At 33.2% G+C, this 16,990-nt stretch overlaps 2 protein-coding genes across 5 annotated transcripts in view; one reads left to right on the top strand and one right to left on the bottom strand.

Annotated features, from left to right (window-relative positions):
• Nucleotides 1–508: 508 nt before the first annotated feature.
• On the top strand, nt 509–16,028 carry LOC129953586 (transmembrane protease serine 7). 3 transcript variants are annotated; one of them, XM_056066834.1, is made up of 6 exons: nt 509–805; nt 5,348–5,911; nt 14,547–14,796; nt 14,868–15,572; nt 15,671–15,758; nt 15,818–16,028. In XM_056066834.1, the coding sequence occupies exons 2-6, from the start codon at nt 5,779–5,781 to the stop codon at nt 15,983–15,985; spliced, it is 1,344 nt and encodes a 447-aa protein (XP_055922809.1). In that variant the 5' UTR covers nt 509–805; nt 5,348–5,778; the 3' UTR covers nt 15,986–16,028. The 3 variants fall into 3 exon arrangements, with proteins under 3 accessions (XP_055922809.1, XP_055922805.1, XP_055922816.1); XM_056066830.1 differs by having other exon boundaries at nt 5,337–5,911; XM_056066841.1 differs by having other exon boundaries at nt 510–805; nt 5,337–5,911; nt 14,562–14,796.
• LOC129953575 (lysosome membrane protein 2) overlaps nt 15,998–16,990 on the bottom strand; it is a 79,742-nt gene continuing 78,749 nt past the window's right edge. For both annotated transcript variants that reach the window (XM_056066819.1, XM_056066824.1), the window contains exon 10: nt 15,998–16,793. In XM_056066819.1, the coding sequence (XP_055922794.1) occupies nt 16,479–16,793 (315 nt within the window). In that variant the 3' untranslated portion in view covers nt 15,998–16,478. The remainder of the gene's footprint in view (nt 16,794–16,990) is intronic.

Here is a 16,990-nt window from a genome sequence, read left to right as displayed (position 1 = left end):
GCATAACACTCTTACCATCATCATAACCGCAAATATCATCACCATCATCATCATCATCATCGTAAGAGTGTTGTAGCATGTAGCTTGTATCATGTGGCATGTTAGCTATATGATCACATTATAAATCTTCAGCATTGTTATCATCATCATGGTAAGTGTACGAAAGAGCGAGCGGCGGCGGCGGCGCGCGCGGCGGAGTGACGAAGTTACCATACCATCGACTTCTTCAGCGAACAACCTTTTCCAGCAAAAACGTAAAAAGATGCTTAGATATAGGCGAACCACGACTACGAGATGCCATAGAAATCGAAAGCATTTCCATTTCTTTTTCCCGTTACCACCACCACAATCCAACACACGGTCCATGGCTTCGGATTCCCCCGGCCATGGCAATGCCAGGCCACAACACAACACCACAATGGGGCAAATACGCAAAAGCAATATAATTGAAGAAAATTCGCTCCTCCAAGCCAGCCCCAACTGACAGTCTGGCATGTAAATCGCGAGTAGCTGGACGGAACTCCATTTCGAGCGATCACTTCCAGCTGGCTGTTTGTTGTGCCTTGTGTTGCAGTTGGTCTATGACAACGATCTCGTGAGCAACAGCTTCGCATTCGCATCTAGCGCGGAGCTCCTAACTATTGCATTTGCGTGTGCATCTTTCGATTTGTTTTGTTGCAAAATATCTAATAGCGGTTAGATAAACGATACCGGAGTCGTATGTTAACGTGTTTTTTTCGCGTTTGCGATCGCGTTGTATGTGTCGTTGCGATCAACGAACGCGCGTCTTGAGTCAGGCGAGAAGGTTAATGAAACTTTTGCTTTTATTTTCCGTTTCGAATGGGATTTATTGTTGTTGTTGTTGTTCTCCTTATTTCCACATTGTGTTGCGTTCGTTGCATGGAAGTGAATATTAAACATTATTAATGAGTTTTTGGACATAATTGCTATTAAAAGATTGTTGGATGCATTTATTTTTTGTCGTTTTTGTCGGAACTGCATTTAACAGACTGTGAAAGATTAAAAATTAATCTTTGAGAAAGAAGTTGCGATAAAATCTTAGAACTTTACTTTCAATGAGAAAGGCTTAAGATTTTGATAAATAGTGCGTGTTATATTTTTCCACTTATACAGAAATATAAATTTCGATAGTTAAAATATTAACGGTGATAAGAAAATGTATTGAAAAAGAACTTTTCTATACAATTTTAAATTTCAAAAAGTTAAATTAATCCGTTTGGAAGTTGAGCTAAAAAATAAAAGGAAGATCACCAAACAAAATCAATATAATATTAGGTCCCTAAGTTTTGAACAGTACGTAAATTGTAAAAAAAAGACTACAAATCATTGCAATATTCAAATAAAATTATTTTTATTTATAGGATTTTTCAATTATTTTGAAATTTCAATTTGTTTAAGGTGACATATTCGAAAATCAACATTTTTTACTTGTTGGATCATATTTTAGAATTTATATGTTTTCTAGTTTATGTTAATGTCAACTAAGTGTTTGTTTTTAAAATTTTAATTCGAAGTTGAAATATTGGACCATTGTTGATTCGATTCAATCATTTTGAGTAAGGCTGCCATTAGGTTGTTTTAAATAATGTTTTTAATTTTTGAGCATTCTTGATTCATTAAGCTTACACTTATTTGTCTTAATTAATTTTCTTTTTTTTGTTGTAAGGTATTTTCTGATCAACAAAAAATAATACTCACTTAAACGAAATGGATTTACGAGTACTTCGATAAAAGTTCGATAAATTTTAGCTTTGGTTGAGAGTATTATTTTTAAATCTTAAAAACTTACTAAAAAATATTTTAAATTTGTATTTTGTAAACGAAAATTTGTAGGGTAAAAATGTTGATAGTGGAGTGAATTAATGAATTGTATCAAATTCAACCGTCTGGCAGGTTTTTTTCAACCGTTTCAAAAACTTTTACGTTCTCGTGTGTATCCAAAACGTTTTACTTCCTGCCTTTTGACTGACAGACGTATTCAAACCCTTTTCAAATGCATTTTTTAACTTAAAACTCTGATCAGATTTTTCCTACAAAGTATAACGAAAACAATGATATACCAAAATAAAAGAAAACTTCCCCTGATTAAATACGATATCCAAGACGTTTTGGTTGCAGCCTTCTGCTTGCCAGGCGCATTTGAATAATTTTTCAAATGTATCTTTAAATATAAAACTTTGATAAATTTTTAACTTCCCATAGGAAGTTATTGTAATGGGCCCGATTTGTCACATTAAAAATTTACATTACAAAAAATAAATAAATACATAAAAAAAGCATTACTAAAAGTTAGTAAACATTGATTTTCGGTCAAATATCATTTCAAAAATTAAAAATATTGTCTTAAATTTTTTTTCATTTTACAGAAAATATTGTTTTTAATAATCAGTAGTTTTTTTTAAAAAAATCCAACATCCATTTTTTCATAAAAAAATATAATCTACAAAAAATAGTACGCAAATTTGGTAAAAATTAGTGTTCGTTCTTGATATCTCTCAAATAAATTTTATTCATCCAATTTATACAAATTTAGAAAATTCTACTAAAATTCGTTAACATTTGTTTTCGACTAAAAATCTATTTATTAAAACTAGATTTTCAAATTAAACTTTTAAAATTTTTAAGAGTAATTCAAATAACAACTTTTTTAACCCAACCCTACAAACTTCTAAGCAAGACAAATCTATAGACGGCATGGGAAGTTATCAGTGTGGGTCGCATCCCAGCCTATTTTTTTCCTATGATATGTTACCAAAAGAATGGTACATACAAATTTAGGAAAAAATATCCTTATTATAAAAAAGTGTGTCCCAGAAGTTTTGGTTACCACGAAATCTAAAAATTGGACAGATTCAACAAATTTCTAAAAACTTGAAGAAATTGACCACAGAAATAGAAAATGTCAGTAATCCTTTTTTGGATGCAATGCGTCAGCAAAGTGATAGACTTTTTAACCTCTGCACTGGTAAATGTCCATTCCAGCCCACCGAAAAGTTTTTGCTCACTTTGAAGATGTTGGGAGAGAAAAAAAAACCAAACATTTTTAAATGAGTAAAAAGTCCAAGATTTGAAAACAAAATTTTAAGCTTTGCTTCAGAATACAAGGTCACGAAGAGAGTTACATGTGGAAAAATTCAAAAAATAAAAATTGTATGCTTTTTATAGCATCTTAGAGTTCATCCAATGTTGATGTGAAAGAAATTTGTAAATATCCTTTGATTGCCAATTCTCAAAGTTTTGGACATTTAGATGAATCGATCTTAACATTGTAAAACTGAAATGTTTTAACAAAATAACTGTCCCAGATACCATTACGAATTTATGTGTAAATAAAAATGAAGACACTGAAAGCGAAGACATGACTTTGAATTTTTCATCCGATAAATCTGATGATGAATTATGTTTCTATAAAATACATTTTCAAATAAAATGTTTCATTTTTATTCAAACAACTTGATAATGTAATGAGATTTTTATATTTAATGGCTTCGTTAAAATTAAAGACGCATTCCATTAGATCGTCTAAGATGCACATTCTATCCAGGAGAAGTTTTCTGATGCTTTGGTATGCCATTTTTATGGTTATATATTACAGGAACATAGTTCTGGGCGTTTCAATAGTTGAAGTATTCATCTAAAAAAGCTTAAAATGCGTCTGGCAAGCAAAAGGCTGAAAGTCTTGGACACATTTTTTTAGATTTTTTGATGTGTTATTATTATTATTTTTGGTTATCATTTCGACTTAAAAATCGGAAAATGACTATTTTCAAACGCTAACCCCAGACAACGGCTGAAAAAAAACGTGCCGAACTGTTGAATTTAATATAATGGTGGGTAGGGTATATCTACACATTACATCAAAGAAATTTAGATATCACTTAACTCCCAAAATTGGCTGACGCCGACGGCTCGAAAGTAACGAGTGGTTACAGTTTTATATAGTTTAAAAAATACCACAAATTTTGGGGAAAATTCGATAAGTCCGTGATTTCCTAAGTCTGAACAATCTTATTCGTGGCAATACAAAAATATTTTTAAAAATAAACTTAACTCAGGAAAAAAATTATACAAAAATAAAATTATATGTATTTCATTTTTTGACTAGTTGCACTGTACTTCAATGTTTTCGACAATACTGTTAACCCGTGTTGTAATCTTTTGTTTGAAGAATTTACAATGCACACACATAACACAATTTTGGATAAATCTATATTTCAGAAAAGTTCACCTTTATTTTAATTTATAAATAGTGAATATTGAAAATGTTAGTCTTTAATTTAGGTATAGTTTAAGCTTTATAATTATAATAACTAAGAAACTTCCAAACAAACTTCCTTGAACCTAAAATTGAATTACAAAAATTAACAACATTTGTATAAGTGTTCTTAGATTTGATAATGGTTCAATATTTTATTTGTAAGCTTTCCATATCTAACACTGTTAACACTAGAAATTTATAAATCTACGCTAATTTATGTGATCATCATCAGGGGACTTTTTTTTTTAAATAATTGGGTTATTTCTTCTAAGTTTTGATACTTCGATTGAACGTAACATTTTGCCATTGTTCGCATTTACAAAAATAGGTTCTTGTTCGCTAAGGCTTTGGCCAAGCAATAAGCGACGAGTGACTAAACAACGAATCTGAGCGTTGGGTGGCCATTTACTAAACGTCAAGTGCGATTGGTCATTACTTACAAGTTTAAAGTTGTGTTCGTATTTATACATAGATCTATAAGATCGAGACTACGTAGATGGGGTATATGCATAAAACGCGAAAGAGCATAAATTATGGTGAATTTCGTCATTAATATCAAAGTCTTCGCAGATTTCCAGATCAATTTTGACAATATTGTAGTATGTCAGTACAATCTTTTGAATTTTCTTTTGCAAAAAGTTCGAAAAAAATTAACAAGCCAAAAAAGCAATTAGCCTAGGACAACGACTGGTTTTATGTGTAAGGATAGTTTTTTGATATGTTTGTATTTTTCTCATTTAAAGTTTATTTCATTCATCTTTTTCCTTCACCGGTCAGCGATGTCATTCTGTCGTTAAAAAAATCGCTCATGGTTCATGTGGCCACTTTCTTAGACCAGCTATATTGTTCTATCTTATTTTATTTGTATTTTATTAATGTTAAAATCTAACTTAATTATTTTCAAATTAAAAGTATTATGTAATTACGCCTCCAACTCATCAATTTTTATCACTTTTCCATAAAATGCTCACAGTTTAGAGTAAGTGACAATTAAACGAAAAAAAAACTCATTAAAAATACAATTTACAATATGGAGACAATTTCAAATTTCTTATAGTTTTTCTCAAGGTATTCATAAATCTTCGATGTTACTAAAACTCCTATAAAAAGAAAAAAGTTTTCCTCAAATGCAAATCATAAAACAAAACAAATAAATTCATTCATTGTACCAACGAACAAAAGAAAAAATAAAGAAAGTAAAATGACTTTGCATCGGCTATATTACAATAGAATGAAAAACACAGTCGGAAAAACTATCAGTTAAAGTGCTCGTAATTATCAACCTATCCATGAAAAAAGACTGAAAAACGAGCTAAAAATAAACCAACAATACACAAAAGTGTGCATAATAGTTGGGTATTTAGTAACATCTTTTTTTCTCAAGACCTTTAAAAAAATTAAATAAAAACTACAAAAAACAAAAACAGAAACAAAAGTAACAAACAAAGTGTAAAAAACAAAAATAAAAACAATGCTCATTACGCCGGCTATGTACGAAAATGATTTACTCGTACTTTCTGCCTCTGACTATATTTGCATGTATACATTCAGCAATTGGCGTACAATCTTTCCAACATTTATCAATGGCAGAGAAACGAAAGTTTTCCAATCAGGATAAATATCAGACTCCTGGTAAGTATACATATATAATGTCTTTTACTACCCATTAATTGATTTAACTGTTTTTTATGCAAATCTAGGACAACTATTGGAAAACTATTTTGTTGTTTCTATTTGTTTGCTTTTCAAATGAGATCCGATTAAGATACCTATTTGTATAGTTTTAAGGTTGTTCTTTTATTTATGTTATTTTGTTTTAGTGATAATTAAAAATTTATTGATAGTTTTTTTGTTTTCTATTTTAGTTCCGAAAAAGAAACAAAAATATTTGGATTACTTTGCATTTATTTCTTTTATCAAAATCATAAGGAGTTATATTATTTATTTATCTCATTCGAACTAAGGTATTGATGTAATATCTATTTGTGGGCTTTTTTCATAAGTTTTCATTTTGCGTAATACATAATATATTTATTCATCTTACCCAATAACATATGTTAATAATTGTGTTGACTGCTAAAAATAACACTAGTCGGTAAGGTTTTGTAACTGGAAATGAAATTGCACTTTTTCAATGGGTTTTGATGGTTTTAATTCGAATACAAGATTTTTGAGATATTACTTTTTAAAATTCGAAATAAAAACACACCTATGATTCTTTTTGAGGCTATCTAAATTTCTGAACTCGATTAAATGTTTGATGTTTGTCCAAGTCTATAATAACTATCTTCAATATAACAATCCAAAATCTTTTAACTTCTTAAGATCAAACTTCACTAAACTCTATAATTATCTTGGAACTGTATACTGGAAGACTGAATTTTTAAACCTATACTTATGGGACAAAAAGAATATCTTAAAACCCCCGTTGTATAACAAAAGGCTGACTCATTTAAAATATTTAAAAAAAATAAATCATTTGCCAAGTATAATATGTTAAACACCTTAGATGACAAACATTTATTTTGGTTCTCAGCAAATTCTTGCACAGGAGTTATATTTCGAATATTGAGCTTAATTTAAAAAGTGATCCGAAACGATTCTGGAGTTTTATTAATTCTAAAAGAAAATCAATTGGCATTCCAACTACGATGAATTTTAGAGGAAATAATTCTACTGACATTAATAAAACTCTTGATCTTTTTGCTAAATTGTTTTAATCAGTTTACTCAACTTCACAAGAAAACTTGGATATTAGATATTACCCCTAAAGTAGATATTGGCTCAATACATTTGGATTTATCTGATGTATTAAATGGTCTTTAGAATCTAAAACCCAATCATATTCCTGGTGTAGATGGCATTCCTGCTCTTGTCTTAAAAAAATGCTCTAGCTCTATATGCTTTCGTCCGGAATAGTTTTGGACGAATGGAAATCTTCTTTTCTGATCCCAATTTATAAGTCTGGTTCGAAAAATAATGTTGAAAATTACAAAGGCATTTGTAAGCTGTCAGCAATATTCCTAAATTTCTCGAAATTTTACTGAAGACCAAACTGGAATTTTTCGTAAAAGAACATGTAAGTGATGCCCAGCATGGGTTTATATCGGGAATAGATCAACTGTCACTAATTGTATAGAAAGTCAAAATCAAGTCAGTGGATTTCATCTTTTTTAACTGATAGGTACGAAAAGTAAAACTTAACAATCAAACCTCGAGATCTATTAAATGTACCTAAGGAGTTCCCCAGGGCAGTCATCTTGGCCCACTTTTATATATAATCTTTATCGATGATATTTGCAAAAACATAAAGTTCAGCCAATGTCTTAAATTATTTTTAAAGTGAATTCCATTTATGATTGCTTTGATCTCCATATAGACCTCGATTATTAACAAATTGGTATTTGGTTATAACTATCTTAAACTTAATGTCAAGAAATGCTTCGCTATCTCTGTCTCTAGGAAACTTTCAACTTATCAATTTGCATATTCTCTTGATCGTATGCTGCTAGAACTGCTACAGTAAAGAATTTGGGTGTCTCCTTTGATTCCAAGTTAACATTTGTTCCGCACATGGATGCTATTGTCGCTTAATCCAACTCTATGATTGGTTTCATTAAAAGATACTCAACTGGTTTTCGGATCCGTATATATCCTTACAGCTGCATATAACTCATTGGTTAGATCATTACTTGAGTGTGCTGATGTCATATGGAAAAATTTCCAACAAACATTTTCGGATTGAATTGAGAAAGCTCAGAATCGTTTCAAAAAATATTTGTTTTGTAAAATGCGCTGGAATTTTGCCCAAATTGTCAAGCTAGACGTAATCTTCTGGGTCTGAAATTTCTTAAATCTCGAAGAACTATTCATGATATAAATTTTATGCAAGATATTTTAAGTTACCATATTTAGTGTCCTAACTTTCTATCGTTGATTTGTATTTATGCCCCGATTAGACCATTGATAGAAAGATACCTTCTTTTTCAACCTAAACATGGGACAAATTATGGAATGAATGAACCAGTTTCAAGGTCAATTAGTTAGTTCAACGAAGTAATTAGTCATATTGACATAGCATGGTCTAGAAACAAATTCAAAAATGATTTGTATTATCTATTTTTAAGAATTTTATCATTTTTGCATCCGTTGAGCCTGTAGCTCGTAGATTTAATAAATAAATAACTAAATCTCCACTATTGAGTTAAAATATATAAAGAATATTATAAATTTTGTTATTCTTTTCCCACCATGACCTCGCCATATACATTAGGAATGATGTTGCATATCAGCTCTTACCCCAATATGGCTTTTGCATCAATTCCTTTTTTAATTATACGTGGTTTAAATTCTCCGTAAATAAGCAAATCATTCACTTCTGCTTCCTTTCTCGAAGCCCAAATTTAGACAGAGTATCAACTTCTCGTGAATTTGATGCTTTGACTGATTCCATCCAAAGAATTGTTTCGTCCTATCCTCGCACTAAAATCGTTTTTACGGGCGATTTCAATGTAGGTCGAGCAGAAAACACTCTTGACTTGTTTCTTACCTCTGACTCTGATAAGTAGACTGTTAGTGTTCTATCTCCTCTAGGCACATCTGACCATTGTGTTATATCAGCAAATTTCTTGTGTCAAAACTGTTCAGTTAAAGCAAGAGCTCCTAAGAGAACCGTTTGGCAATACAAGAAAGCCAACTGGGACGGTCTCAATAATTACTTCAGGATCTTTAACTGGTCACTATGCTTCCTCGATGGTGACGTTGACGCCAGCGCTGATATGATTACAAGTTTAATTCTCCTGGGAATGAGAGCTTTTATACCGAACAGGGTTAAAAGTATCAGACCTAACGAAAACGCATGGTTCGATGCGAGTTGTAAAGAGGTTATTAGGGCCAAAGAGGTAAGTTTCCGTTACTATAAAGCCAACCGTACTGAGGAAAGCCGGAAAAAGTTCAAACAAGTCAGGAAGTCCTGCAACGCCCATATTCGACGGACCAAATTTTTACATGACCAAAAGTTACGGCAAAAAATACTGCAATGTCCCAAAGGCAGTACAAATTTTTGGTCATTTGTAAAAAAACATGAAAAATTCTTCCCCTTCTTCGGTTCCTACGCTCGTTGTTAATGACACTCCTTTTGTTAGCTCTTTAGAAAAAAGCTAATCTCTTTACTAGGCAGTTCTACGCTGCCAGTGAGTGTTATGACTCCGCCTGTACTTGAGCGAGTTAGTAATTCTATGGGACCAATCTTTTTTCGCACTCTTACTGTGGCAAGAGATCTAAACACACATAAATCCGCTGGTCCGGATGGTATCCCCGCTATTGTTTTGAAGAGGTGTTCTTCAACGCTGGCAAAACCACTGCGTAAGCTTTTTCATCTGTCCTACTCCTCAGGTCTCTTTCCAAGCGGATGGAAAACGGCATTTGTCCGGCCTATTCCCAAAAAAGGCGAATCTTCCTCACCCTCTAACTACCGACCGATTGCACTTACGTCCCTTCTTTCCAAGGTCATGGAAACGCTGATTAATTATCAGCTTAAGAAATATCTTGAAGATCGAAATCTTCTTAATGACCGGCAATACGGCTTTCGTAGCAATAGGTCCACTGGTGATCTCATGGTTCATTTCACCCAACAGTGGAGCAAATTTATACATCGTTTTGGAGAAAGTAAGGTTATTGCACTTGATATTTCAAAAGCATTTGATAGGGTTTGGCATCAGGCTCTCTTATCGAAAATGCGTGCTTTCGGTTTTCAGGAATCCCTGCTTCATTGGATTAGTAATTACCTTTCGGATCGTTCAATACAAGTAGTATTGAATAGATTCAAGTCTGAAAACCATAAAATAAAAGCTGGTGTGCCCCAGGGCTCTGTTTTATCTCCAACACTCTTTCTCATTTTTATTAATGATCTCCTGTCTGCAACATCTTATCCAATACATTGTTTCGCTGACGATAGTACTCTTAGCTTTTCAAATTCGTTTTCAGATTCACATCCCTCTTCTTCGGATGTGAAACTGCAACCACAAAATATGATAACCTCATTAAATTCCTACCTAAACAGCATTGTTCAATGGGGATTAAAAAACCGGGTGAAATTTAATGCTTCGAAAACCCAATGCTGTCTTAAATCGTTAAAGCGAGATATACCCCCTTTGCCATTATCCATGGATGGCACTTGCATCAAATGAGACTGAACACCTCGATATTTTCGGTATGTGTGTCACCAACCACCTCTTGTGGAATGATCACATACGCGATGTCGCCAAAAATGGCGCAAGATGTTTCGGTTTCCTTAGGCGATGCAAGAAATATTTCAAACCTTCTGATCTGGCTGTTATCTACAAGAATTACATACGTCCAAAGCTTGAGTATAACTCCCATCCCTAGGCTGGTGCTCCTGTAACTTACTTAAGCCTCTTGGATAGTATTGAAAGTAGAGCATTTAAATTGATAGATGATAATATCCTCATAAGTTCATTTACTTCGCTTGAACATCGTCGTAAGGTCTCTTGTCTCACCCTGTTTTACCGTTATTTTAATGGTTTATGCTCTAGTGAAATAGCCAGTTGCATTCCTCCCCTTAAAAAGTTCAACCGTAATACTCGCGCTTCTAGGAATGCTCATCAGTATTCCCTCGCGCCCAACATCGGCCGTACTGTCAAATACAGAGATTCGTTTTTTAGCCGTACAACGCGAATGTGGAATGCCACTCTCTGTCTTTCCTAGTCATCTCAATATTCAGGAATTCAAAACCAATGTGCACCGACATCTCCTTTTAAACCCTCTTTCCTCTTCCTAGTACTCACACTGTGCCTCTACATAACAAGGGTAGTAATATCCCCTTGAGTGTGTGTTTATTATAAAAAAAATTAAAAAAAAAAAAACGACCAAATGGATTGGACTGTAGGGACGACGACAGAAAGACAGACGGACGGAATCGGGACTACTGTTTTTAGGAATGCATTTCTGCCATATATATAGTTTCGCAAGTTATTACTTTCAAAAAACAGGAAAAGAGATCCCGAGACTGATATGCAGCAAGAAATACAGACATTTATTTTCGCACTAATAATAGATAAGATTTTTAAATTCAGCTTCTGAAAAAAGTGGTGCAAATGACGTAGTGTTATTTTAAAGCGATGCAGTTTCTAAGAAACTTGGAGGAATCGTTTACTTTACCAAACAGCGTCCATAAAGAAAGCATTACCTACCCAGCATGTGGTCTTCACGACACAAGTATCAGCTTTTACTAAATTATTGTATAAATTCTTGAAGCGTGGGGTGCACACTTATATTGAGCACCAACGGACCGCTTAAGCAATTCAATAATATCAAACCTTTGAAATAAACTAAAATGTATGCAAATATTATTGAAAACATATATTTTTGAAATTTGAGAAAATAGGTAAAATTGAAGTTCAGATTTACAATCAGTACTAACAATGAACTCCAAAACTTATTTTTTTAAACTATGAACCATTCAATTCGGGGTATAAATAAAGTATATAAAGTAAAATAAAAACTAGGGACTAATGAGAATTTTTAAAACTAAGTAGAATACTAAAATCATCTTAACTACATATATCTAAAACACACAGATTTGTATTTTCCAAAATCATTATACAATTTTTTGTTAATTGATATGTTTTGCTGTAACTAAGTCTTGAGACCCAGTTTTCCTTTTTTTTTTTTAAATTTGCATTTTTTTAAATCTGTAATAGAATAAATTTAAGGTGAGATTTGAATTCAGGGCAACTATATTTTTTTCAAAAAGAGGCTGGGATGCGACACACACTGATAATGTAGGTTTTCGTGTTTTGTTAAAAAAAGTTGTGACTTAAATTATTTTAAAAAATAAAACTACTAAAAAAATCAGTAACAATATTTTACATATAATGATTAAATAGTTTGATTTAAAAATCTATTCATTACAACCAATTTTTAACAACCTTAGCAGCATTTCTTAAAAGTTTTTGTTTCTTATATAAACAAATACAAATTAAAATTAAATTGGGTGGCGCAACAGTCCTTTTGGAACCAGGGCATAGTGACTCACAACTCTCAACCATTCTTGTGTGCGAGTATTGTTGTCAGGAATGGAAGGGACCTACAATTTTAGGCCGACTCCGAACGGCTAATTTGAGAAAGCGCTTTTTTTGAGTTCCTCGCAAGAGGCAGTACCCGTGAAAAAAGTTGGTTGGCACAGGCAGGGATCGAACCCAAGACCTCTCGCATGACAGTCCAACGCAATTTTTTTTTAAATTCATTTTTATTAATTCATTCCTTAACCTATCTTAAAGCTAGACAAAAATTCATAAAACAAGCCTAATTATCCATTACTTACAACTAACTTAATGGTCCCATACGGACACCCTAAAATCAATTTTACTTCAATTTAAATTTTATTTATTTTTGTATTGAATAGAAAATTTTGAAAAAAACTAATATCAAGATCCTTTTTCTTTTTTTTACCTAAAAACTACTTTAAATAAGGCCCTTAATATAAAACTTAGAGCTTACTTAAACTAACTATTCTACTTATAAACTACTTAAAACTAGAACAACCACAGCAGCAAATCTAACTATATAACATTTTTGTTTTTCAAATTTTGTTGTCTTTTTTTTCAATTTTTTTTCTTTTTGAGTTTTAATTTTTTTTATTCCATGTTTTTTTGAGTTTTTTTTTACATTTTTGTTGTATTTTATTTTCCATTTCTTTTTGTGCCACCATGCCTAGTCGAACGCACTTACCATCACGCTACGGTAATATAGCAACTCTTTAATTCACTTCATTTTAAGTTCGAAATGTAGAACCTTGCTAATAAAAATTCTATTTTCAGAATACCCTACAATTTTATAAACACAAACTGGCAAAATGTTTCACATAAATTTCTTCAAAAAACTACATTGGCTACATATGAAATCAAATCTTGTAACAATTAGGATTACATTACACTTTCGTCAAAATTCAGACCATAAATCTTAACTAAGTTACTTGTATCGGGTGTTTTTCAAACTTTGAAGACTTTTAACAAAAAACACAAGATAAGAATATTTTTGTTTTTATTGATATTTTCGTAGCATTTTTAAATGTTTTAAATATGATTTCCGACATTTGTCCACCATAACTAAGAGTTACACAGTCAATTAGATCAGTGCAATTTTTACTACTTTTTCCAATAACTCTGTCCGTTTGGCTTTAATTGTTCAAGATTCTCTGATTGTCAAGATTCTAAAAGCCCTATTAAAATTAATCCATAGGTCTTAGGTTGTACGAACAACAGGGGGATAGCCAACAGGCCCACTTCTGGAAATAGAGTTGTCACCCAAATGAATTTGAAAAAATTTGATGATTAAGTTACCAGCAGTACTTCATTATTTTAAAATAAATAATGATCGATAATACCGCCAGCGTATAAACCCCAAACAGTATAATTATTGTAATCGATGAAATGGCATTGTCTTTACTAGATAAACGGCAATTTTGCACATTTAACCAGAAATTAGATTGAGCATTCTTCTGTTAAAGTGCTGAATAGAATTCGAGCACAGATTCATTTTTATCAAAGTAAATTTAAACCATTCTCAACTGAGAGTCAACAATCGTCTCATTCTGCTTTCTGCTAAAAAATTAGCTTATACTGTCTATAGATCTGTTGTCTTATTTATTCATTTGCTCAAGAGCTTAATTATTTAATTAATTGTTTTTAAATTGTGGACGTTGAATTTCTCCCATCTGTTAATCAGAGTTTTGAAAACTAATAATTGGTCCTCATTATTGCCTTTTTTTATTCTCTTTATAAGATGAAGGGATAAAGCTAGAATTGTTTGCTCATCTTATTTTTATAAAAAATTATTTATCTTTAAGGCGAATACTCTACCAATTATGTATATTAACTTACTTCTCTCGATGATAAAGGCATTTCCTTGAAACACTGATCAATATTCCGAACGTACTAAGTTGGTCTATGTAAAATATATGTTCTTCCATTCTATAAGCAAAGCCCTATAATGTACATATGTGTAACTTAAACAATGTTTTCTCGAAACCTATTTAAGTAAATATTAAAAAAGTAACACAAAATAAGTCTTGAAGTTTTTTTTTATTGAATCTGTGGTATTTAAAAACTCTTAATTCTTACACAAATGTATACCAATCTGTTTCACTTCCATTAAAAAAAGACCACATATGAAGCTAACACTATTGTTACATTTTTCCCATTCTTTTGTAAATATTTTAAAATCAAATAAAATAACATTTCCAAAGAAATCATCGTTTCAGATTGCGGTTCCCGGCCAGCTCGTCGACAGCCCCGTTCCAGCTTCAAAGGCAATCAATTCTTCTACAATGACCGCATCCCAAAAATCATTGCTGGTTCACCCACAAAAGAGGGTCAGTTTCCGTGGCAGGTCTCTCTGGAATTGCTGCACCCATCGATGGGATTCCTCGGCCATTGGTGTGGGGGTGTGCTAATTCATCAATATTGGATTCTATCGGCTGCACATTGTGTACACAAGTAAGCCTCAATAAATTCCTCTCATCAATCCTTTATCAAACTAAACATTTTATCTCTTGTCTCGCCCCCAGCGATCTTTTCAATTTGCCATTGCCACCATTGTGGACAGTAGTCCTCGGCGAGTATAACCGCGTTGTTGAATCCGGCTACGAGCAACGAATTCCAGTCGAAAAAATTGTCCTCCACAAGAGCTATCACAACTTCCTGCACGACCTTGTGCTCATGAAACTCTCCGTACCTGCTGACTTGACCAAAAAGTCCAATATACGTCGCATTTGCCTGCCATTCATATTCGATGAGAACATCCAGTCCAGTCTAGAGATGCCATCGTCATCATTGGAGGACCATCAGCTCGAAGTTGACACCTGGAACTCGCTGGACAAAATGGATAACTTCCTGCGGAGTGTACAAACACGTCGGCCCAACATAACTCTGCCCAGCATGAAGGAGCTGCTGACAACAAAAATTATGAGTCGCCTAAGGATTAGCAATCAACATCAACGCACTGGCAGGATGCTCACTCCTCCGTCGAGGAGGCGTAATGACAAATTCATGAGGGACCACTTCGACGATTACACCGATTATGAGTCAGGGGCGACAATGTCCAATGACAATGACGAATCGGAACCCAAGCATCCGCCTCCACCCCATCCGAATGAATACAGGGACCTGCCATTCATCGATTGCGTTGCCACAGGATGGGGCAAATCGAACATTACCGGCGACTTAACGGATATACTCCTGAAGACAAATGTGCCGCTACATCATAACGGCAGGTGAGTGTTCTGGTTTTATTCTGTTCATAGCACATAATATGTGTCATTAAAACTAATTGCGTCCAATCCATAACTCGAACCCTCGTCTTTCTTGACAGATGTAAGGATGCCTATGGCAGCTTTGTAAAAATCCACAGAGGACACTTGTGCGCTGGCAAGCTAAACGGCAAGGGTGGGACGTGTGTGGTAAGTTCGAGTTGTAATATCTTTTGCCATGAATTTAATTAAACACCGCATTAATCTAGGGCGACTCTGGAGGACCACTCCAGTGTAGAGTCACAAAAAATGGCCCTTGGATTTTAGCTGGCATAACGTCCTTTGGATCGGGCTGTGCTCTCGAAGGCTTCCCCGACGTCTACACTAGAACTTCCTACTATATGAAATGGATAAGTGATACAATACAATCAGAATAAGATACACATACATTTATATTTATTTAATTTATTTATTGTTATTTGTTATATTTATCTTTTTTCTTTTATTTTATTTTATTTATCTTATTTATTATAACATATTATTATAAAACAAAAAGTACAAATATATAAATTTATTAAACGTTAAAATTAAAACAGAAAAACCCACTCAACCACGAAAAGTCTAACTCACTCCATTCCCTTAAATAAATTGAGTTCACTTAAAGTAGAAAATATATCACAGCATGTTGCTTTGTCCTTAATTTCCTTAGTCCTTAATAATTTTGCTTATGTATCGCTTCGCTTGGTCCTTATCGCATAAATGTATGTATTCCGTCGTGCGTTGGTAGGAAAATTGTGTGTGCAGTCTTCTTGTTTCTCTGGCTAAAATCTGATTCAGAATACGAATACGAATCCAAATTCGATTCGAATCCGAAGTCACTTTCATTTCATTTCATTTTATTTTTCGTATTTGTTTTGCTTTTCATCTCAATCAATTCTCCTCGGCGGGCATTTCGGTAAGACTTTGCAGCTGCTCAGCATCGTCTTCGTCAGCAAATTTGCTGATTTCCTTCTTAATTATTGGAAATAGATACGCCCCCGAGTATCGGCGGAGTTCGAACTTCTGGTCGATATCCCGTAATGGCTTGATTGGTTTCTGCACACAGAGGAGCAAGAGGGAGGCAAATCCGATTGTGGCTACCCCAGCTGCTCCCATCAGAATGGCAAGCCCCATTTGCACGTAAGGGAAGACGTTGAACAGTAACTGCAGCAATAATATCAGTTCAGGCGTTAGTTTCTCCACACCCTGCACAAGGTCAATATGAAAAATAAGAAAATAATATTAGGTCATTGGAAATGGAAATGGAAATGTAAATGTGCTCGGATTAATATTGGATTGAATTTAATCAGACGAAGTACGTTTTGTATAATTATTAAATATGGAAAGCAGAGGGCAAGGTCCTTAAAGAAACGTTATATTAAATTGAAGTCTGTTGTTTTTAT

Source organism: Eupeodes corollae, chromosome 1 (genome assembly GCF_945859685.1).
Source record: "Eupeodes corollae chromosome 1, idEupCoro1.1, whole genome shotgun sequence".
NCBI classification, from domain to species: Eukaryota; Metazoa; Arthropoda; class Insecta; order Diptera; family Syrphidae; genus Eupeodes; species Eupeodes corollae.
This window is presented reverse-complemented; position numbering and strand designations above follow the sequence as displayed.

What these genes read in the sequence shown, in the direction of transcription:
- LOC129953586 (XM_056066834.1), top strand. Translation starts at nt 5,779, where the DNA reads ATGATTTACTCGTACTTTCTGCCTCTGACTATATTTGCATGTATACAT. An exon ending in GCTGCACATTGTGTACACAA is followed by an intron (nt 14,797 to 14,867) that starts GTAAGCCTCAAT and finishes TCTCGCCCCCAG; the next exon opens with CGATCTTTTCAATTTGCCAT. An exon ending in CCGCTACATCATAACGGCAG is followed by an intron (nt 15,573 to 15,670) that starts GTGAGTGTTCTG and finishes CTTTCTTGACAG; the next exon opens with ATGTAAGGATGCCTATGGCA.